This window comes from Rhinoraja longicauda, chromosome 14 (genome assembly GCF_053455715.1).
Source record: "Rhinoraja longicauda isolate Sanriku21f chromosome 14, sRhiLon1.1, whole genome shotgun sequence".
NCBI classification, from domain to species: Eukaryota; Metazoa; Chordata; class Chondrichthyes; order Rajiformes; family Arhynchobatidae; genus Rhinoraja; species Rhinoraja longicauda.
In genome coordinates, this window is record NC_135966.1 from 39,332,563 (window position 1) to 39,353,939 (window position 21,377).

General features: G+C 43.2%; 1 protein-coding gene across 3 annotated transcripts in view; it reads right to left on the bottom strand.

Annotated features, from left to right (window-relative positions):
• Positions 1–19,770, bottom strand: part of LOC144599921 (uncharacterized) — a 49,291-nt gene extending 29,521 nt beyond the window's left edge. For 2 of the 3 annotated variants that reach the window (XM_078411186.1, XM_078411184.1), the window contains exons 1-4: positions 19,684–19,770; positions 11,795–11,904; positions 9,519–9,860; positions 5,848–6,117 (exon numbers count right to left, since the gene is read on the bottom strand). In XM_078411186.1, coding sequence (XP_078267312.1) covers positions 5,848–6,117; positions 9,519–9,860; positions 11,795–11,855 — 673 coding nt within the window. In that variant the 5' untranslated portion in view covers positions 11,856–11,904; positions 19,684–19,770. The remainder of the gene's footprint in view (positions 1–5,847; positions 6,118–9,518; positions 9,861–11,794; positions 11,905–19,683) is intronic. The other variant, XM_078411185.1, reaches the window with a different exon arrangement.
• Positions 19,771–21,377: the final 1,607 nt, after the last annotated feature.

Genomic DNA, 21,377 nt, shown 5'->3' on the forward strand with positions numbered 1-21,377 from the left:
CACCCACACCTCCCAACCTTCAAGAGAAAAGATCCTGACCTCTCAAGACATCACAATGGTGGTGAATGCCAGATAAGGAGGGGTGGGTGAGTACGAATGTCCATCAGTGATTTGACTATCCGCTTGGCACAATTGAGAACCAGTGAGAATAACATGGAGGAAATGTTGAAGATGCTGGCTCGGAGTAACCAGCTCCAAATAGAGACGAGCGGGCTCTTTTGGAGGAACAAAGAAAAGCCAATATGTTGAAAGAAGAGGAATTCAGGTTACAGAGGATCCAGTCATCAACCACCAACCCGAGGGTCCTGCCAGTGATTTTATTCATAAAATGGGACCCACCGATGATCCAGAGGCCGATCTCCATGCATTCGAGACTACTGCAACCAGAGAAAAGTGGCCTAAAGACCAGTGGGTTGGTATCCTAGCCCCGTTCCTAGCCGGGGAATCACAGAAAGCTTTTCAAGACTTGGACAGTACAATAGCGAATAACTATGACATCTTGAAGCAGGAAATATTGAGCAGAATAGGACTTACAAAGTTTGGAATGGCTCAGCGTTTCCATAATTGGGGTTTTAGGAATGACCAACCCCCCCAGACTCAGATGCATGAACCTATTCGTATTACAAAGAAGTGGCTTGATCCTGATAAACTCTGCAGTAGCCATTGTGGAAGCCATTGTTGTGGATCGATATTTACATGCTCTACCCTATGAGGCAAAAAGGGTTATCGGCCACAGTGCAGCTAGTGCCTTAATGGATGCAGTTGAACGGTTTCAGGCTACTAATGAAATGCTCCGCATGGGGGAAAAAGAGCAACCTATCGGTCAAGGACGTCAAGCAAATCCTCAGCCACCGCCCCAAAAACCCATACAGGGCAACCCAACCAGACAGGTTAATGTACAGGGATTATATCAGGCTGAACAAAGGAGAAAAATCCTGGACAGGGACACCAGAAGATGCTACAGATGTGGGGAAATGGGTCATATTTCATGGCAATGTAACAAAGTGGATGAATTGATGCCCACTGCAGACTCCTCTGGCAGCCAACCCACAAACCTTTATGCTGCCTTGATGGAGGGTGCTGAACACCCAGCTTTTATGTGCCCTGTGAAGCTAAATAACCAAGATGTGGAAGCTTTGCTGGACTCAGGGAGTAATTTCACACTAGTTCACAAATCTTTAATAGATGAAACAGACTTGCTGCAGGAAAAGACCCGACCCGTCTCCTGCGTCCATGGTGATACTCGTGAGTATCCTACTAGTAGTTTGAAGCTAGTCACAACCCAAGGCATGTGTGAAGTCATCGCAGGGGTTTTGGATGCCCTGCCAGTCCCACTCTTAATAGGACGAGACTGCCCCCTGTTCCACAGACTGGAGGGAAATACAAGAGAGACGATCTAGGGAGACATCACTGCCCAGAGGTAAGAACAAGCATAAGAGAAGCAGTCCTCAGAATAGGTCCAGTGCTAGTTTAACGCCTACTTCTCCTCCAGTAAATGCTCTCCTGGGCGCGGTAGCATCATCCAGTGATATGGGGCCGGCTTCTGAAGGGGAGGGGCCACAAGGAAACAATTGGCCATCATCAAGTAAGGATTCCAACCGGGTAGCAGACAGACCACCCCCGCTTTCAGGCCAGTATGGTACTGCTCAGTTCAAAGATCCTACATTGATAAATGCTTTAAAAAATGTTAGAGTACTAGAGGGTGTGGACCAGGGGCCGGGAAGTGGTTTAACTTACCCTCATTTTGCTATAAAGAATGGGCTTCTGTACCAGATGAAAAAAGGGCAAGATGAGGTAACAGAGCAGTTGTTAGTGCCAAAAGCTTTTTGTCTCAGTGTTACAACTGGCCCATACACACTTGCTCGGGGCACATCTAGGAGTGGAAAAAACAAAAGACAGAATTCTGCAGAGGTTCTTTTGGCCAGGCATCCACAAAGAAGTTGAAAATTATAGCCGTAGTTGTCCAGAATGCCAGCTCACTGCCCCCCGGCCCTCATTTAGGAATCCCCTTATCCCACTACCAATCATTGAAGTCCCCTTTGAAAGGATTGGGTTAGATATTGTGGGCCCCCTACCCAAAAGTGCTCGGGGGCATCAGTATATTCTGGTCCTGGTAGACTATGCTACCCGTTATCCCGAGGCTGTACCCCTCAGAAAGGCTACAGCCCAGCATATCTCAAAGGAACTGTTCCTCCTGTGCAGTAGAGTAGGGATTCCAAAAGAAATATTAACAGACCAGGGGACCCCTTTCATGTCTCGTGTCACCAAGGGCCTGTGCTCCCTCCTAAGGATCAAGCACCTCAGAACATCAGTATACCACCCTCAAACTGACGGTCTGGTAGAGAGGTTCAACAAGACCCTTAAAGCCATACTAAGGAAGTCAATTGAAAGAGATGGGCGCAACTGGGACCAGCTCCTTCCGTACCTGATGTTTGCAGTTAGGGAGGTGCCCCAAGCTTCTACAGGCTTCTCACCCTTTGAGCTTCTATACTGTCACAAACCCAGGGGGCTTCTTGACCTAACTAAAGAAGCATGGGAGAAACAGCCTTGTCCTCACCGCACTGTTATTTGAGCATGTGGAGGCCATGAAAGACAGGGTGGCTACTACCTATCCTATTGTCAGAGAACATATGGAAAAAGCTCAAAGGGAACATCAAGCATCCTACAACCGCCCTGCACAGCCCCGAGAGTTCCAGCCAGGCGACCGGGTTCTGGTTCTGGTGCCCACTGTTGAGTGTAAATTTTTAGCAACTTGGCAGGGGCCATACGAAATCATCGAAAAGGTGGGAGAGGTAAACTACAAGGTAAAGCAACTGAGAAGGAGAAAACCAGAACAGACTTACCACGTGAACCTGTTGAAAAAATGGCACCCGGCAGAGGTTCTATTAAGTTGTTTACCCTCAAAAGAGTCAGGAGCACCACCAAGAGATGACATAAAGGTGGGCCCAGAGCTGTCACCCCAGCAACGTCAAGAGTGCATGGAGCTGGTTGACCGTAACCAAGATGTATTCTCGGCCAAGCCAGGCACTACGCATCTCGCGGTACATGAAATTCGCACTAAGCCTGGAAAGGTAGTCCATCAGCGGCCCTATAGAGTTCCAGAAGCCCATAAGGAAACAATTAGAGAGGAAGTTAAAAAGATGCTTGAACTAGGAGTTATTGAAGAATCCCATAGTGCCTGGGAAAGCCCAATTGTACTGGTCCCCAAACCTGATACGTCGACTCGATTCTGCAATGACTTTAGAAAACTAAATGAAGTGTCCGAGTTCGACGCTTACCCCATGCCCCTGGTAGATTAACTAATAGACCGTCTGGGAATGGCTCGCTTCATCACAACCCTTGATCTCACAAAGGGGTACTGGCAAGTTCCGCTTTCCCGAGAATCCCGAGAGAAAACAGCCTTTGCAACAAGTGAAGGGCTTTTCCAGTACACCAAGTTACCATTTGGTCTACACGGAGCGCCTGCCACCTTCCAGCGGCTGATGGACCAGGTCCTGCGGCCCCACAAAGAATATGCTGCAGCCTATTTAGATGACATAGTGATACATAGCACAGATTGGGAAAGTCATTTGCCCCGAGTACAGAAGGTACTGGATGCTCTTCGTGTAGCAGGTCTCACAGCCAATCCCCGCAAGTACAGGCTAGCCTATAGTGAAACAGAGTACCTTGGTTACACAATAGGGCGTGGCCTTGTTAAACCTCAAGATGCTAAACTAAGGGCCATCCAAGATTGGCCACGACCTGTATCAGAGACAAGTAAAATCCTTTATAGGCCTTGCAAACTACTATAGACGCTTTGTTCCCAACTTCTCTGATCTAATTGCCCCCCTAACAGATCTGACAACTAAAAGACAGTCCCGAATGGTGAAATGGTCACAGGAAGCACAGGAGGCTTTCACCAGCCTGAAGAAGGCCTTGTGTTCCCACCCAGTTCTGACCGTCCCAGACTTCAACAAGGAGTTTGTTGTGCAGGTAGATGCCTCAGAGGTGGGTCTTGGGGCGGTACTCTCTGAAGTACAGAAGGGTGAGGAGCACCCAATCCTCTACAGTAGCAGAAAGCTTTTGGCCCATGAGAAAAGATACTCTACACCGGAGAAAGAATGTCTGACAATTAAGTGGGCCCTTGAAACCCTTCGCTATTACCTTATTGGGTGCAAATTCACTCTACTCACAGACCATGCTCCTTTGCAGTGGATGTCAAGAAATAGGGTAACGAACAGTCGAGTAACAAGATGGTTTCTCAGCCTCCAGGCTTTTAACTTCTCGGTTGTCCACAGGGCAGGTCGGAAACATGGGAATGCAGATGCCCTTTCCCGAAGAAACGTCCTGTGGGCCTCCTTCCCCAGTCCGGAGGCCTCAAGTCAGGGGAGGGGGAAATGTGATATCATGAGAGGTAGAAATGTGATATCATGAAAGGGAGAGAAGCAGTGTTTGAGTTCTATTTTGTAAGAAGGCAGCAAGCTACAGTTTTGATTTCATTACCTGTTTTTGGTAAAGACTAAATATATGGAATTTAAGTTTGAAAACAAGAACGTTTCTGTCTTCATTTCTGGCACCCACACCTCCCAACCTTCAAGAGAAAAGCTCCCGACCTCTCAAGCCATCACAAAACATATAACATTCTTAAGGGATTGGACAGGCTAGATGCAGGAAAAATGTTCCCTATGTTGGGGGAGTCCAGAAGCTGTGGTCACAGTTTAAGAATAAGAGATAGGCCATTTAGGACTGAGATGAGGAAAAATCTTTTCACCCAGAGAGTTGTGAATCTGGAATTCTCTGCCTCAGAAGGCAGTGGAGACCATTTCACTGGATGTTTTCAAGAGAGGGTTAGAATTAGCTCTAAGGGCTGAAGGAATCAAGGGATATGGGGAAAAATCAGGAACGGGGTTCTGATTTTAAATGATCATATTGAATGGCGCTGCAGGTTCGAAGGGCCTGCTCCGGCATCAATTTTCCTATGTTTCTGTGAAACGGTTCTTGAATCTTGTGGTAATGGTTCTCAGGCTCCTGTACCTGCTTCCTAATCATAGCAGCGAGATGAGAGCATGGCCAGCGTGGTATGAGGCTTTGCCGATATTAGCTGCCTTTTTGAGGCAGCACTTTCTGTGGATTCCTTTGGTGGTGGGGAGATCAATATATGTGACGGACAAGGCAACAATCACCTCTTTCTGCTGAATTTTCAAACCAGACAGCCAGTCAATATCCACTGCACTACATACTTCTAGAAGTTGGATAGAGTATCTGGTGATAACGCCAAACTTTTGAGGAAGTTTAGGCATTGGTGAGCATTTTTGTGAGTGTATCAATGTGGTGGGCCCAGGACAGATAAGAAATGTGCACGACCAGGATCTTGAAGAGGCCGACTCTCTCCATGAAGAGCCATTGAAAATAGGTGTATGGTCCTTTGGCTTTTCTTTCCTGTAGGAGCTTTGATTAGGTGTGACCTGCAGATATCCAACCAGGGATGCACAGGATTAATGCATCGATCATGTGTGTTAATGGCAATTCACTGACAACTCTAAAGATATAGATAACATTAGATTCACTTTCAAAGAGGCAGGTGAAAGACATTGAAATTTCAAAGAAGGAGTTTAGAATCACACCAAAGCTGAAATAATGTTATTCCATGGAATCTAGCACCTGACTTATCCATTGGGTGCACATGGGACCCACAGACAGTGAATCTTGACCCAGAGGAAGGTGAGTTTTGTATTTGGACTAAGTGCATTTTTTAAATGTGAATGGGCATGATTAATATATTTTATTCAAACATTTTTTTGTTTATCATGTTAGTTAATTGTGAATAAGCGGCAACCTTAATATCTATGGTAAGATAACAACACTTACATTTGTCTACAGAAAATTGTGCTTTCCTTTTGCGAACAACCTTTGCATTTTTCTGCACTTCACACTCATACATCTCCGCATCCTCCACTGTAACATGTCGAACTATCAGATAGACCGTGTTATTCAGGCGGATCTGCTCAGTGTTGCTCCTGTTCTGCTGGGATGAGTCCATTGATCTCCAGTGAAGACTGACTGTATCTGAGAGTCTGGAGATGGTGCAGCTGAGTGTGACGTCACTGCCCACCACAGGCTGCTGTGGACTTGCCTCAACTGTGAAAAAGAATGAGACAGAGTGAGGAGTGGCTTGTACAGTACAATGATTGAGTTTAATCTGACCTAAAGGTGTGCCCAATAGCAGCACTTGTATTTGTAGAGTCAGTCCAGATATAGTTGGATCTTAGACATAAAATAACACAGAGAGCACATTGACTCACAATCTAGCTACACCAAATTCAGTGATGCAGATCTGAACTTATGATAGGATGTCACAGTTCAGATCAGAGATCCACGGTTTGTTCACCATTTGACATTGCCAACAATAGGGTGGCTGAGTGATGCCATTGGTAGCATGGTTGGCTCACAGCGCCAGTCACCTGGGTTCCATTTTAACCTCCAGTGCTTTGTGGAATCTTTGCACTATCTCCCTGAGGGCACGAGGGTTTCCTCAAAGTCTCCTATTTTATATCCCAAAAACTTGGTGGTTCGTAGATTAGTTGGCCACTGTACATTTTCCCTGCCGTGCTGGTGAGCAAATAAGTTTGAGCGAGTTGTGGAGAATAAAAATGAATTAGTATTGTGAAATTAGTAAAATCAGTGTTGGATTATCATAAATGGATGATTTATGTTTATATTGGACATGAGGGAATGCACCAATGCAAGTCTTGTGTTCAATGGCCAACTAACTACAGCAAGACCATTAAACATATTCATTGATACAAAACCAACACTGAAAGGTGCACTTTGGAGTAAAATCAAGAGGGGGGAAAAGAGGCATGAAATAGATCTGATGTGTGGTGCCACTGGAGATGAACTATAATATTAACAAATATTTCTCATGAGTTTACACTATGGAGATGCTCATAGAAGGTAAAGAAATGAGGAAAATGAGTTGTGATCTTGGACTATAAATGAATTACCTGAGAGGATGTATTTGTAGTGTTAAAGCACATTAATGTGGAAAAATCCCCATCACATGATTAAGTGCAATCTCAGACATTATGGAACTCTAGGGAAGAAATTGCAGATCATTGCAGAGATATTTGCATCACCTTTAGCCACAAGTGAAGTTCCCAAACACGAGAGTGAGGGTGACTGGAGTAATGTTGTGCTGTTATGTAAGAGGGACTTCAAGGACAAGACAGGGACCTGGATCTTGACATCAGTAGTGGGTAAATTACTGAAGGGGATTCTGAGGGACAGGATCTAATCGCATTTGGATGGACAGACTGATTAGAGATAGTCAACATGGCTTTGTTTGTGGGAAATCATGTCTCAAAAATCTGAGAGTTCTTTGAAATGGTAACAAAGTGGAGTGATGAAGCAGGGAAGTGGAAGTCGACGAGGTGGACTTTTGCAAGGCCTTTGACATGTCACACATGGTCGGCCAGCATGGAAGGTTAGATCACATGGGATTCAGGAAGTGCTAGCTAAATCAATACTGTGACAGAGGCCCTTCCCTCTGCTGAGAGGGAGCGACGGAGCGAGAGGGAGAGGGAGAGAGAGAGAGAGAGAGAGAGAGAGAGAGAGAGAGAGAGAGAGTGCTTGCTTGGGCAAGCCTGACATGCCATTGCCTCTTCCCGCCCACAGAAAATGTGGGACTATGCCCACAAACAGAGACAAAGGATAATCCAGAGACTGGCAGTATTGCCTCATCAAGTCCCAAAGCTGAGCTGCCAGGATAAGCCTGAGACCGTCAGTGCCTTCTCTCAAGGCAAGGGTGAATTATGGGGAGAAGCCTGAGATCACTACGCCTCTTCCTTCAAATCCGGGACTGTGCTTAGGGTTAAGTCTGAGCTTGCCAGTTCCAACGCACATGTGTGTTGACAGTGAGGGACAGTGCCCCAATGTGGTCCTGGACTTCTTGTGAATAAAAATATCACATGAGTTCACCCTACTGCAGATATCAGTGTGGTCACTGCCAGCCTCGCATTATCGGCAATGCCACCACACATAGTTGGTTTGATATAGGGAACATAGGGTGATGGTGTAAGGTCACTTTTCAGACTGGAGACCAGCGCCGAGTGGTGTGCCTCAGGGATTAGTGCTGGGCTCAAAGTTTGTAATTTATTTAAATAATTTGCATGAAAATGTATAAGGCATGGTCAGTAATTTTACAAATGGCATTAACACAAGAGTTATAGACAGTGAAGAACGTTGTCAAAAATTTCAATGGGATTTTCATCGGCTCAGGAATAGCAAATAGCATTTAATTCATTCAAGTGAAAGGAGACGGGATGTTATTTTGCATTGTACAAGGTGTTGGAGTATTGTGTAAAGTTTTGGTTCTCTGTTACAGGAAATATGTCATTAAGTTGGAATGAATGCAAAAAAGAATCATGAGAATATTGCGAGGATTGCAGGTTATGGGTTACAGCGAGAAATTGGGCAGGTTATGATTTTATTCCTTGGAGGGCACAGGATTAGATGCTGCAGCCCCAATGTCTGTGTAGCACATTAAACTAATCTTGGACCAAAGATGCTCTCTATGTCAATACTGCCATTAACTGTATACTTTCCCCTTGCATTTAACCTCCCAAAGTGCAATACCTTACACATGTACAGATTAAACTCCATTTGCCATTTCTATGCCCCTCTGTGACTGACCTCCAACTGCTGCATCATTCGCCAGACTTCTTCACTGTCTGCTACTCCAATTTCTGTAACCCCAAATTTTCCCATCAATAAACCCATTTACATTTTCATCTAGGTCAATTATATATCACAAACAACATAAGTTACAATATTTTTCCTTGCGGAACACCATTGGTCAAAGACTTAGACCCAACATGACATCTCTTCACCACTACCCTCTGTCTTCATGGGGTGCTAGTTCTGAATTGAAGCTACTAAGTCACCATTGATCTCAGATATCTTAACCTTCTGGATCAGACTACCATGAAGGACGTTGTCATTTCCCTAATGTCGACAACATCCTTCCAATTATCTACAGCAATCCCCAACAATCTTAATCAAATTAGTAAAACATGACCTGCCCCATTGGGACCATCAGCATGGTTCCGTAAATTGTACATTCCCTTCCAGATACAAGTACGTCTTATCTCTAAGAATCCCATCTTACACCTTCCCTACCACTGATGTGAAGCTCACTTTTGTTAATGTATGTATAAAATGCTTTCAAATTCTCTTTACTACAACTTGCCAATGACATTTCATGCCCCCTCCTAACTCCGTGCTTCATTCTTTACTGTTTTCCTCCACCTTACTGGACCGTGCTGGTATTGAACTCTGACCAACTGGTCTTTAAATGACTCCCCAATGTCGGATGTGGACATCCAATAACAGCTGCTCCAAATTTACACTTCCTCGCTATGCTGAATATGATGCCCCACCTCAATTCAGTACTTTACCCCAAGGTCCATCCTCGTTGGATCAATTAACGTTTCTATGCTCGGCATTGAATTGGTCATGGGGAACTCTTTTTCAATACTCACTTTTAATACCAAATATTTCGTACTGTTTCAGGATTTTATAACTCGGCAATGTTTGTGCCAAGGTGAAGGATCCTGAAAACTTAAATGTGGGATTGCTTATCCTCAGATGTACAGTATCATGATCACAATTCATGTCATGGAACAAGTCAGAGTGTCTGAAGTTAGGGTTCAAATGTTGAGTCCACTGGCCGTAATTATCTCGCCGTAAATCTATCAGCCGTTGCAATCTTTGCCCGGAATGTGATGTCCAGCTCCAGGTAACGGGGCCATTACCAGGATTGATTGGTCCAGGGAACAGAATGGTAACTCTTGTATTGAAAATATAAAAGTCATTGGAGTTATCTGTTTAAAAAGAGGAACAGTGGAAGTATTTTAATATCATCATGTCTAATTCCATATCAGTAATTATTAATCTTGGTATTCCATAGATGCAATATTATTATTTTTATCAAGTGATCATCGTGCCTCATTGCCATGCTATTACTCAACCAAATGAACAACTCCATTGCACATTTGGCGCAGTTAACAATATATACATCGCTGATGATACGTTGAATTTACTGTAATTAGGGGTCACAAGGGAATGTGTAGTGGACAGGAGGGTGAGAGAGAAACTCAATAGATATGGAGGGGTCAGTCTGCATTTGTTTCCCATTTGATGGGGGTTTCTAAAGCTGATAGTGAGCATCACTTGTTTAGTGTTCTCCCACAAGTGGCAGCAACGTCTCCATCTTTATCTTAAAGAGGCCCATGAGAGTTCCTCCCAACCTTCCTTTTACTAAAGTAGAGTTTGAAACGTTGTTGATCTTTTTCAAACTCTTTTGACTGAAGTGTAAATACCTTTGGTCATAATATAACTTTGCAAAAATCCCAAATTTTACAGACACTAATATTTTTCTTACTTTTCAAATTCTATCCAAGATTCAGCCTTTTAAAAGTTGAATAGTAAACTTTATTGAAATCAGTGCTATCACAAGTTTGTAAAAGAAATGGAAACCAATGGGAATTTTGGATGACTTGGTATGGTGCAGCATTGTAGTTTGAAGCTGAAAGCAAATGCACACAGATTTTAAGGAGCAGGGATGTGGAAATAAGGTTTCAAGGTCAGTTTATTGTAAAAATTACCATGCAGCCATACTAAAAAAAAGCAACAAGACACACAGCTTCATAAAAATTAACATAAACATCCACCACAGCGGATTCCCCACAATCCTCTCTGTGATGGAAGACAATTAAATTTAATCTTATTCCTCTTTATTCTCTCGCGGTCGGGGCAGTCGAACCATTTGCAGTTGGGGTGATCAAAGCTGCCGCGTAGGGGCTGTCGAAGCTTCCACATAGGGGCGATGGAATATCTGCGTCGGGGCGATCGAAGCACCCGCGTCAGGGCGGTCGTAGCTCCTGTGGCTTGGAGCACCCGAAGTCAGTGTCTGACCAGAGACCATGTGCTCCACGATGGTAAGTTCGCAGGCTCCTGCGGTGGAGCTCCCGATCCCCCATCCCCCACATAACAAGCTAAAGAACACTAAAACTCACATTTAACACACACAAACAAACAACAAAGGAAGGAATGGAAGACAGACTGAAGGCAAGGCAGCCATTGCTGGAGCCACCCAGTGGAAGCAGGAATAAAGGCCTTTTCTGCCTTTTGTATGACTTATTGAATCATACATTGTGCAATGGTAAGGACCAGAGATGGGAGTAAGCCATTCGGCCCTTCATACCTGGTCTACCACTCAATAAGATCCTGGCTGATTTTTTATGTCAGCAATACTTCCCTGCAAACACCTAAATTCCATATTTTATTTAATATCCCTGCCCTGACAATGCTGGAGCGTATACAGTATTTATTTCTGTCGAAATAAAGAATTTATTTTCTAATCTTAATCTTGAATGACCTGCAATAGGACAGCCCAGACAAGGAAATATCATCCACGTATCTAGCCTCTCAAACCATGTTAAAACTTCAAATATTTCACAGGGATCATCTTATTATATGGCTTAACCTCTAAACAATTCAGGCTAAGTCTACTTACCTTGTTTTTGAACAATATCCATGATATGCCAGCACCGAACATCTTCAACATACACTGTATATTTTCCCCAAGACCACGTGCTGTAACTTTTTTGGTTAACTTCTTGTGCGGTACCTTATCCGAGGAACTTCTAAAAATCCTAATACACCATATCCTAGAGCTCTGTGACCTAATTTGCTTTGTACAAATTCAGAAAAAGTCGAAACAAATTGATAGTGATTGGTGAACCAATGCACTTACTCTGGGTGGAAACAGATTGAAGTAAGGCAACCAAGACTCCGAACACCAGACCAAGAGGCATTTTGCTGTGGACTATTCATAGCCTCATTTCACAGATTCCTTCTCTTTCCCTGTAATAGTGAAACAAATAGCTTAACATGACATACAAAAACTATCAAGGACGCATTCTCAGCCCCATACTAAAATCCCTCTGCACTCACGCCTGCATAGCCAAATTCTGGTTTAACTCCACTTACAAGATCTCGGAGTAAACCCACGCAGGTCACGGGGAGAACGTACAAACTCCTTACAGTGCAGCACCCGTAGTCAGGATCGAACCTGAGTCTCCGGCGCTGCATTCGCTGTAAAGCAGCAACTCTACCGCTGCGCTACCGTGCCGCCCAAGGAGTGGACTGTAAGGAGTTTGTACGTTTGTACGTTTGTACATTTGTACGTTCTCCCCGTGACCTGCGTGGGTTTTCTCCGAGATCTTCGGTTTCCTCCCACACTCCAAAGACGTACAGGTATGTAGGTTAATTGGCTGGGTAAATGTAAAAATTGTCCCTAGTGGGTGTAGGATAGTGTTAATGTACGGGGATCACTGGGCGGCACGGACTTGGAGGGCCGAAAAGGCCTGTTTCCGGCTGTAGATATATGATGATGATATGATGATCTACCTGGTAACAATAGTTCAGTGGAATGAATATTAATAGATCCCACCGTCGTTTTGCAAAGAATAAACTTGACAAGAAGATGTACTGAAGCATTGACATGAAAACCAGAGCCAGTGGGCCAGGTGAGAGCAGGACACGCTGGGAGTGAGGCCTCATACTTCTCTGGTCCTCCACTATACAACTCACAGCTGCCCTTCTAAGAAGTAGATGTTGCTCATCTCAGACTGTGATGCCGAGATAACTCTGTGATTCCAGAAAATGCCACTGGATTGTGAAATACGCTTTGCACAATTGCAACTGCCATTCCCGAGGCTTATGCCTGTCACTTCGCAATAAATTCATTGAACCACAGTCTGCCAGGAAGTAAACACTCAGACAAGGGAATATGTGAGTTATGATATATTTTGTTTTACTTCCGAGGAAATGTGAGGTTCTTATGTGGCACTAACAAAACGGGCAGCTTAATCATATATCCAGAATTAATTGTCTCAATTGAACAGATACTGATTGATGCTCTCAAATGTTCATATTTTCACCACATCTTCACGGTGGCTACACTATTCGACCCATCATTGTCTTGTTGTGGTAGCATTGCCATCAGGCTTCTAAAGGTGCATCTCGGGATCTAGCATCCACAACTGACATTGAAGATATAAGGGAATAGATGAATTGGGAGAATATTATTTCCACCCTTCATGTTTAGTTGGACATTGGTTATTCTTCACGTATCATGTCAGACTTGAATGTAAAAGCCATTATTTAACAACACTGGTGCAAACTTTAAGCACGATCTGCAGTTGTTCAATTCACTCCTGGGCATCTTGAGATGGTCAAAGTACACCAACCTTATCGGCAATCTATAAAGTGCACAATATCAGTTGTGCCTTATTGAAAGACTTTTACCAGCTGATTTGTATTCAGTTAATGAATAGGTAAGAGTCAAGTCAAGAGTGTTTAATTGTCCGAATGTACTGAAATGGACCAATGAAATTCTTACTTGCAGCTCCATAACAGGTCTATAAACATAGAGCTCAATAGATAACATAATAAAAAACAAAAAAGTTCAATAGACAATAGGTGCAGGAATAGGCCATTCAGCCCTTCGAGCCAGCACCGCCATTCAATGTGATCATGGCAGATCATTCTCAATCAGTACCCCGTTCCTGCCTTTTCCCCATACCCCCTGACTCCGCTATCCTTAAGAGCTCTATCCAGCTCTCTCTTGAATGCATTCAGAGAATTGGCCTCCACTGCCTTCTGAGGCAGAGAATTCCACAGATTCACAACTCCCTGACTGAAAAAGTTTTTCCTCATCTCTGTTCTAAATGGCCTACCCCTTATTCTTAAACTTTGGCCCCTGGTTCTGGACTCCCCCAACATTGGGAACATGTTTCCTGCCTCTAACGTGTCCAACCCCTTAATAATCTTATACGTTTCGATAAGATCCCCTCTCATCCTTCTAAATTCCAGTGTATACAAGCCTAGTCTCTCCAGTCTTTCAACATATGACAGTCCCGCCATTCCGGGAATTAACCTAGTAAACCTACGCTGCACGCCCTCAATAGCAGGAATATCCTTCCTCAAATTTGGAGACCAAAACTGCACACAGTACTCCATGTGCGGTCTCACTAGGGCCCTGTACAACTGCAGAAGGACCTCTTTGCTCCTATACTCAACACCTCTTGTTATGAAGGCCAACATTCCATTGGCTTTCTTCACGGCCTGCTGTACCTGCATGCTTCCTTTCAGTGACTGATGCACTAGGACACCCAGATCACGTTGTACGTCCCCTTTTCCCAACTTGACACCATTCAGATAATAATCTGCCTTCCTATTCTTACCACCAAAGTGGATAACCTCACACTTATCCACATTAAACTGCATCTGCCAAGCATCCGCCCACTCACACAACCTGTCCAAGTCACCCTGCAACCTCAAGGCATCTTCCTCACAGTTCACACTGCCACCCAGCTTTGTATCATCTGCAAATTTGCTAATGGTACTTTTAATCCCTTCATCCAAGTCATTGATGTATATTGTAAATAGCTGCGGTCACAACACCGAGCCTTGCGGTACCCCACTAGTCACTGCCTGCCATTCTGAAAGGGACCCATTTATCCTCACTCTTTGCTTTCTGTCTGTCAACCAATTTTCTATCCATGTCAGTACCCTACCTCCAATACCATGTGCTCTAATTTTGCCCACCAATCTCCTAAGTGGGACCTTGTCGAAGGCTTTCTGAAAGTCGAGGTACACCACATCCACCGGCTCTCCCCAATCAATTTTCCTAGTTACATCCTCAAAAAATTCCAGTAGATTAGTCAAGCACGATTTCCCCTTCGTAAATCCATGCTGACTCGGAACGATCCTGTTACTGCTATCCAAATGCTCCGCAATTTCGTCTTTTATAATTGACTCCAGCATCTTCCCCACCACTGATGTCAGACTAACTGGTCTATAATTTCCCGTTTTCTCTCTCCCTCCTTTCTTGAAAAGTGGGATAACATTAGCTACCCTCCGATCCACAGGAACTGACCCGGAATCTATAGAACATTGGAAAATAATCACTAATGCGTCCACAATTTCTAGAGCCACCTCCTTAAGCACCCTGGGATGCAGACCATCATGCCCTGGGGATTTATCAGCCTTGAGTCCCATCAGTCTACCCAAAATTTTTCCTGCCTAATGTGGATTTCCTCCAGTTCCTCTGTCACCCTAGGATCTCTGGCCACTAGAACATCTGGGAGATTGTTTGTATCCTCCTTAGTGAAAACAGATCCAAAGTACCGGTTCAACTCGTCTGCCATTTCCTTGTTCCCCATAATAAATTCCCCTGCTTCGGTCTTCAAGGGACCCACATTTGCCTTGACTATTTTTTCCTCTTCACATACCTAAAAAGCTTTTAGTATCCTCCTTTATATTATTGGCTAGTTTACCCTCATACCTCATCTTTTCTCCCCGTATTGCCTTTTTAGTTATCTTCTGTTGCTCTTTAAAAGAGTCCCAATCCTCTGGCTTCCCACTCTTCTTTGCTATGTTATACTTCTTCCCTTTTATTTTTATGCTGTCCTTGACTTCCCTTGTCAGCCACGGGTGCCTCTTACTCCCCTTAGAATCTTTCCTCCTCTTTGGGATAAATTGATCCTGCAACTTCTGCATTATTCCCAGGAATACCTGCCATTGCTGTTCCACAGTCTTCCCTGCTAGGGCCTCCTTCCAGTCAATTTTGGCCAACTCCTGCCTCATGCCTCTGTAATCCCCTTTGCTATACTGTTATACTGACACCTCCGATTTTTCCTTCTCCCTCTCAATTTCTAGAGTAAAACTTATCATATTGTGGTCACTGCCTCCTAATGGCTCATTTACCTCGAGTCGCCTTATCAGGTCAGGTTCATTACATAACACTAAATCCATAATTGCCTTCTCCCTGGTAGGCTGCAGTACAAGCTGTTCTAAGAATCCATCTCGGAGGCACTCCACAAACTCTCTTTCCTGGGTCCATTACCAACCTGATTTTCCCAGTCTACCTGCATGTTGAAATCTCCCATGACCAACGTAGCATTACATTTGTGACATGCCAATTTTGGCTCCTGATTCAACTTGCACCCTATGTCGAGGCTACTGTTTGGGGGCCTGTAGATGACTCCCATTAAGGTCTTTTTACCCTTACAATTCCTCATCTCTATCCATACTGATTCTACATCTCCTGATTCTATGTCACTCCTTGCAAGGGAGTGAATATCATTCCTTACCAACAGAGCTACCCCGCCCCCTTTCCCCACCTGCCTGTTTTTTCTGTACGTTGTGTACCCCTGAATATTCAGCTCCCAGCCCTGGTCTTCTTGTAGCCATGTCTCACTGATTCCCACAATATCATACTTGCCAATGTCTAACTGAGCCTCAAGCTCATCCACTTTATTTTTTATACTTCGCGCATTTAAATACAACACTTTAACTTCGGTATTTACCTCCCCTCTCACACCGGTCACAATTGGTCCTGACCTTACTCTCATATCCCTTCTAGAACTTCCCTTCCCATTCATTCGAGAGTCCTTTACAGTTTCTCCTGTATTCGCTTCCCCTTTAACTCCATCTTCATATTCCCAATTTGTCAAGCCTTCCCCCCCACTACTTAGTTTAAAGCCACCCTTGTAGTGCTAGCAAAACTGCCTGCCAGAATGTTGGTCCCCCTGCTGTTAAGGTGTAACCCGTCCCTTTTGTACAGGTCACCCCTACCCCAGAAGAGATCCCAGTGGTCCAGAAATCTAAATCCCTGCTCCCTGCACCAGCCCCTCAGCCATACATTCATATCCCCGATCTCTCTGTTCCTGCCCTCACCAATACGAGGTACAGGCAGCAGTCCAGCGATAACCACCCTCGACGTCCTACCTCAAACAATAATAAAACAATATTAATGCAAAACAAAAGTCCAAAGTCCCCAGTGCAAGCCAGACAGTACATAGTTCAAGTTTAGTTGGTGTTTGTTGTTCAGTAGCCTAATTGATGGTTGTTGGGTAGAAGCTGTTCCTGAACCTTCCTGATCACAGTTTTCAGACTCCTAAACCATCTTACCAATGGCAGGAGTGAAGTTAGAGCATGGCCAGGAAGGTGTGGGTCCGTGATAATACTGGCTACCTGGTTGAGGTGGTGCTTCCAAGAAGTCCCTTCTTTGGGGAGGTCAGTACCCACGATGAACTGAGCAGTGTCTCCCACTTGTTGTAATCTTCTTTGATCCTGGAAATTCAAATTGGTGAACCAGGCCATGATGAAACTATTCAATTTGCTCTCTACCACACACCTGTAGAGGTTCAAGAGCTTGTTGTTTGACATACCAAATCCCCTTAATCTTCAAAGGAAGTAGAGGCATTGATAGGCTTTTTAAAAAATCGTTGCATCAATGTTCTGGACCCAGGACAAATCTTCAGAGATATTCATGCCAAGGAACTTGAAATTGTTGACCCTCTCCTCCACCGACCCATCGATGAAGGTAAGTTTATGATTCTTGGCCGACCTATTCCAAAACCAACAATCAGCTCCTTAGTCTTACTGACATTGAGAGCAAAGTTGTTGGACCGGCAACATTCAATTATACAATTGATCTTCCTCCTATACATTGACTTCATTATCCATAATTTGTCCGATAATGGTGGAATTGTCAGCAAATCTAAAGATGCAGTTGGAATTGTGTCCTGCTACAAAGTGATCCTTGGCCTTTGTCCAACTATCTGTCTTTCACATAACCGCCTCACTTGTGTTCACCTGTGACTGGCCGTGCTCTGTCCTAGCCCTTCTCTATCCAAGAATGCTGCCTGACCTGCTGAGTTTCTCCAGCATTTTGTGTCTATCTCCAAGTTGTCTGCTCATGTCGTATCTAATTTGGAGAATATCTTTCTCCCTGAATCATGGGTTCTCCTCCACCATAGTTGATAGAGCCTTTAACCATTTCTCATCTATTTTTTGAACTTTTGCTCTCATCCCTCTTCTGAATGAGTTCTGATAGTCTTCACATTCTATTCCAATAGCTTCCACATTCATCCTATGTAATGTCTGCCTCTTTCACCAAGATTCCACCAGCAGACACATCTTCCCCTCAGCTTTCAACATTCTGAAGGGGCTGCTCTCTGGAGACTGCCTCTCTGCCCTCACCATATCATGGCACATTCCCATGCGACAGCAGGACATCCAACATTCGTCCTGTTTTTTCTTCTTTTCACTTCACATATGAACCAATTCAAAGTACAATTTATCTGCACATTTAACAATCTAATGCTCTGCATTGGATCATTGTAGTCTTATATACAATGGAGCAAGCAACTGCATGTTTGGTGTCTGCTTTGGGACAAACTTGAGTTTTCTGTGGCCTGCCACTTTTATTCATCATTCTAGTTCCCCCTCTGAACTCTCTCTCTTTATCATATGTTACTGTTGTAATGAGACCCAATATAAATTTGGGGAAGAACACATCATCTTCTACACATTACAGCCTTTGGGACCCAATGTCAAAAGTAACAGTCTGAGGTAATGTGCTTTCACTGCTTTCAGCAGATCTGACATTTCTTCTGTCAAGAGTCAAGAGAATCAAGAGTGTTTTCTTGTCACATTTGCCAAAACAGAACATTGAAATTCTTACTTGCAGAAGCATAAAGGATTTGTAAACACAGTACTCAATAGATAATATAATAAACAAACATTAAATAAAAGTTCTATAAACAAAATGTAGATCATCCATCTGTAACATTTGCTTATTTTTTCCCCAAATGACTTGTGTTAAATCAATGCCAGCTAGAAAAATGTAGCGCACATATAACTTAAAATTAGTAAATCATGAAGAAATTTTAAAAGATACCAATGACTGAACTAAACATTTATCCTGTATCTAATTTTTCAAAGGAGACTGGTTTACTTCGTCAGGAATCTGCTATCTAACATTTTACATTCTCACTCTTTATTTGTTTTCCCGTGCAATGATTTAGTTAAATTGGAACTCAATCAAGTCATTGATCCAATTCAGCAGCAGGAATGTGAAGACCACGAATCTTTGAATATTACTAGAGCATTATTTGGTAATTAGAAAGACGTAATGGGATCCAAAGTTAAGATGTTACTATTAATCAGGCCAGAGTCAAATCACAGATGGCAGCCATGAAATTGAGCAAAACACTCTTTCCGAAGGTTTATGGGGAAAGGAGATAAAACAACATAAAGCAAAACCTGAAAATGTTGGTAATATTCTGCCGGTCAGACGAGAGAAAGAGTTAATATTTAAGGGCAGAACCACTTCGACACACCCGTCTACATTTCTCTTTTCACAGATAGTTTCCGTGCTGTAATTGTTATATGGTTATATAGACTAGTCTCCATAGTTTCCGTGCTGTAATTGTTATATGGTTATATAGACTAGGTCAGAGAAAGTGGTCGGCGTGGACTGGTAGGGCCGAACGGGCCTGTTTCCGTGCTGTAATTGTTATATGGTTATATGGTTATTAGATGCTGCCTGACCTGGTGAGTGTCTGCATCATTTTCTATTCTTTGTATTCCCAGCATTTACAATATTTTGTTTCTCTGACCACGGGATAATTTTGATTAGTTTGGAATGTGTCATATTCAACAGAAGAAGTGGTTTAAAGAATAACATTTGAAAAGATACAAGATACTTGAACATTATATTCAGATTGAGATTTCACTTGTGGGTGGTAAATCCATTATCTGAATTGTGACTGCAGTGAGGTTGCCTACCTGGAAGAGACTGGTGAAGAGGCGCAGAGACTGAGCAGTAAAACTCCAAGCACGGCGACACACAATAAACACAGGTCCCCAGTCTCACTCTGCACGATGAGTGATCTTATTTCTTGTGAAACAGATGGGCACATGGGCTTCCTCTTCCTTTCCAGCTCAGAAAGCGGATATCCTTGGTGTGGAACACAATTGAGCTGAGATGGAAAAGCTTATCAGAACTTATTGGTCTGAAACCTTGTTAAATTAAATGCTGTTTGCAGATCGTAAAGCAGGTGGTAAATCAGATAAAATGTTTCATCATGAAATGCTTTATAGAAGTTGGAATGTCATGTTGCAGTTGTACAAAAACATAACTCTTGAAATACAGTGTTTAGTTTTGGTTACCCTGCTATTCAGAAGATATCAATAAGCTGGAAAGAATGTGCAAAATATCTACAAGGATGTTGCTAAGGCACGTGGGACTGAGGGAGAGGAAGAGGTTGTGCAAGTTGGAACTTTATTCCATGGAACATAGGAGACAGAGGGATGATTTTATTAAAGTGTATAAAATCATGAAAAGCATCGATAGGGTGGATACACATAGCATTTTCCCATCATTGGGAATCAACAACCAAAGGGCATTTAAGATGAGAGGAGATAAATTTAACAGGAACCTTGGTGGCAGTATTGTCACACTGAGAGTAGACTGTTGTACACTAGATAGACTGTTGTAATTTTTATTTACAATTATAAACTGCAATTACAACATACCAGATAATTTTCAGAAAAACAACATCTGTGAAAATAAGGAAGGATTCATGTGATCTGAGTCAACTTGCACTGTGGATGCTAATTATAATGTGTAAGGATGGAAATATTTTCACCAGAGAAGACTAAAGAAAACATGGATGATCCAAGTCTTTAGATGTTTGAGAATGATGGATAAGTTGGATAGAGTGGGAGGTTGTGGTAAGAAGAATTATGAATGGAAAACTACATGAGCTGGGTAAAGGTATCAAAGCTGAATAAGAAGAAATTTCACTTTGTTGCAGATTGCATGATGTGTGGAGAAAAATTTGAACAAAACAGATTTCAGAAAATATTCATTTTTGTTCAAAACACAAAGTGCTGGAGGAACTGAGCAGGTCTGGCAACCTCTACGGAGGGAATGCATGATCAGTTGGTATTGGTAATTTGCTGCTGCTGTTTGAATTAGACTCTGTTGCCTGTTTCTGCAGCCTGCCCAAAGACCATTGATAGCAGAATGGGATTGTTTGCATCTCAAAGTCATCCAAGATAAGAATGAAGGCATAGCAGGGGCTATTAAACTCCATTCAGGGAAATTGGAATTGTCTAGTAATGTAATCACAATTAAAATAATTGCTCCTAACTCTGTAAACAATGGCAGGGAAATTCAGTCACATTCAGGTTCAAGGTATTAATTGAGCTCACATTTCGTTTTTTTTCCTCTGGCAGACAGTCCATTGCATTGCCCGCCTTTTGAAAAAGTCCAAAGAAACCCGCTGCAGTGTTTTTATTCTCTTAGTTAGGACTTCCAACTGTCCCCGAACCTAATCCTCTAAGTCCTGAAATCTCCACTCAAAGCATTTTTTTGCCTTTCTACATTCCTGTGAATTTAAGAATAGAGGACATCATCACTCACTGTAATTTAACTGTGATCTCAGTAATATCCTGACATATGTGCTCTGTATCCT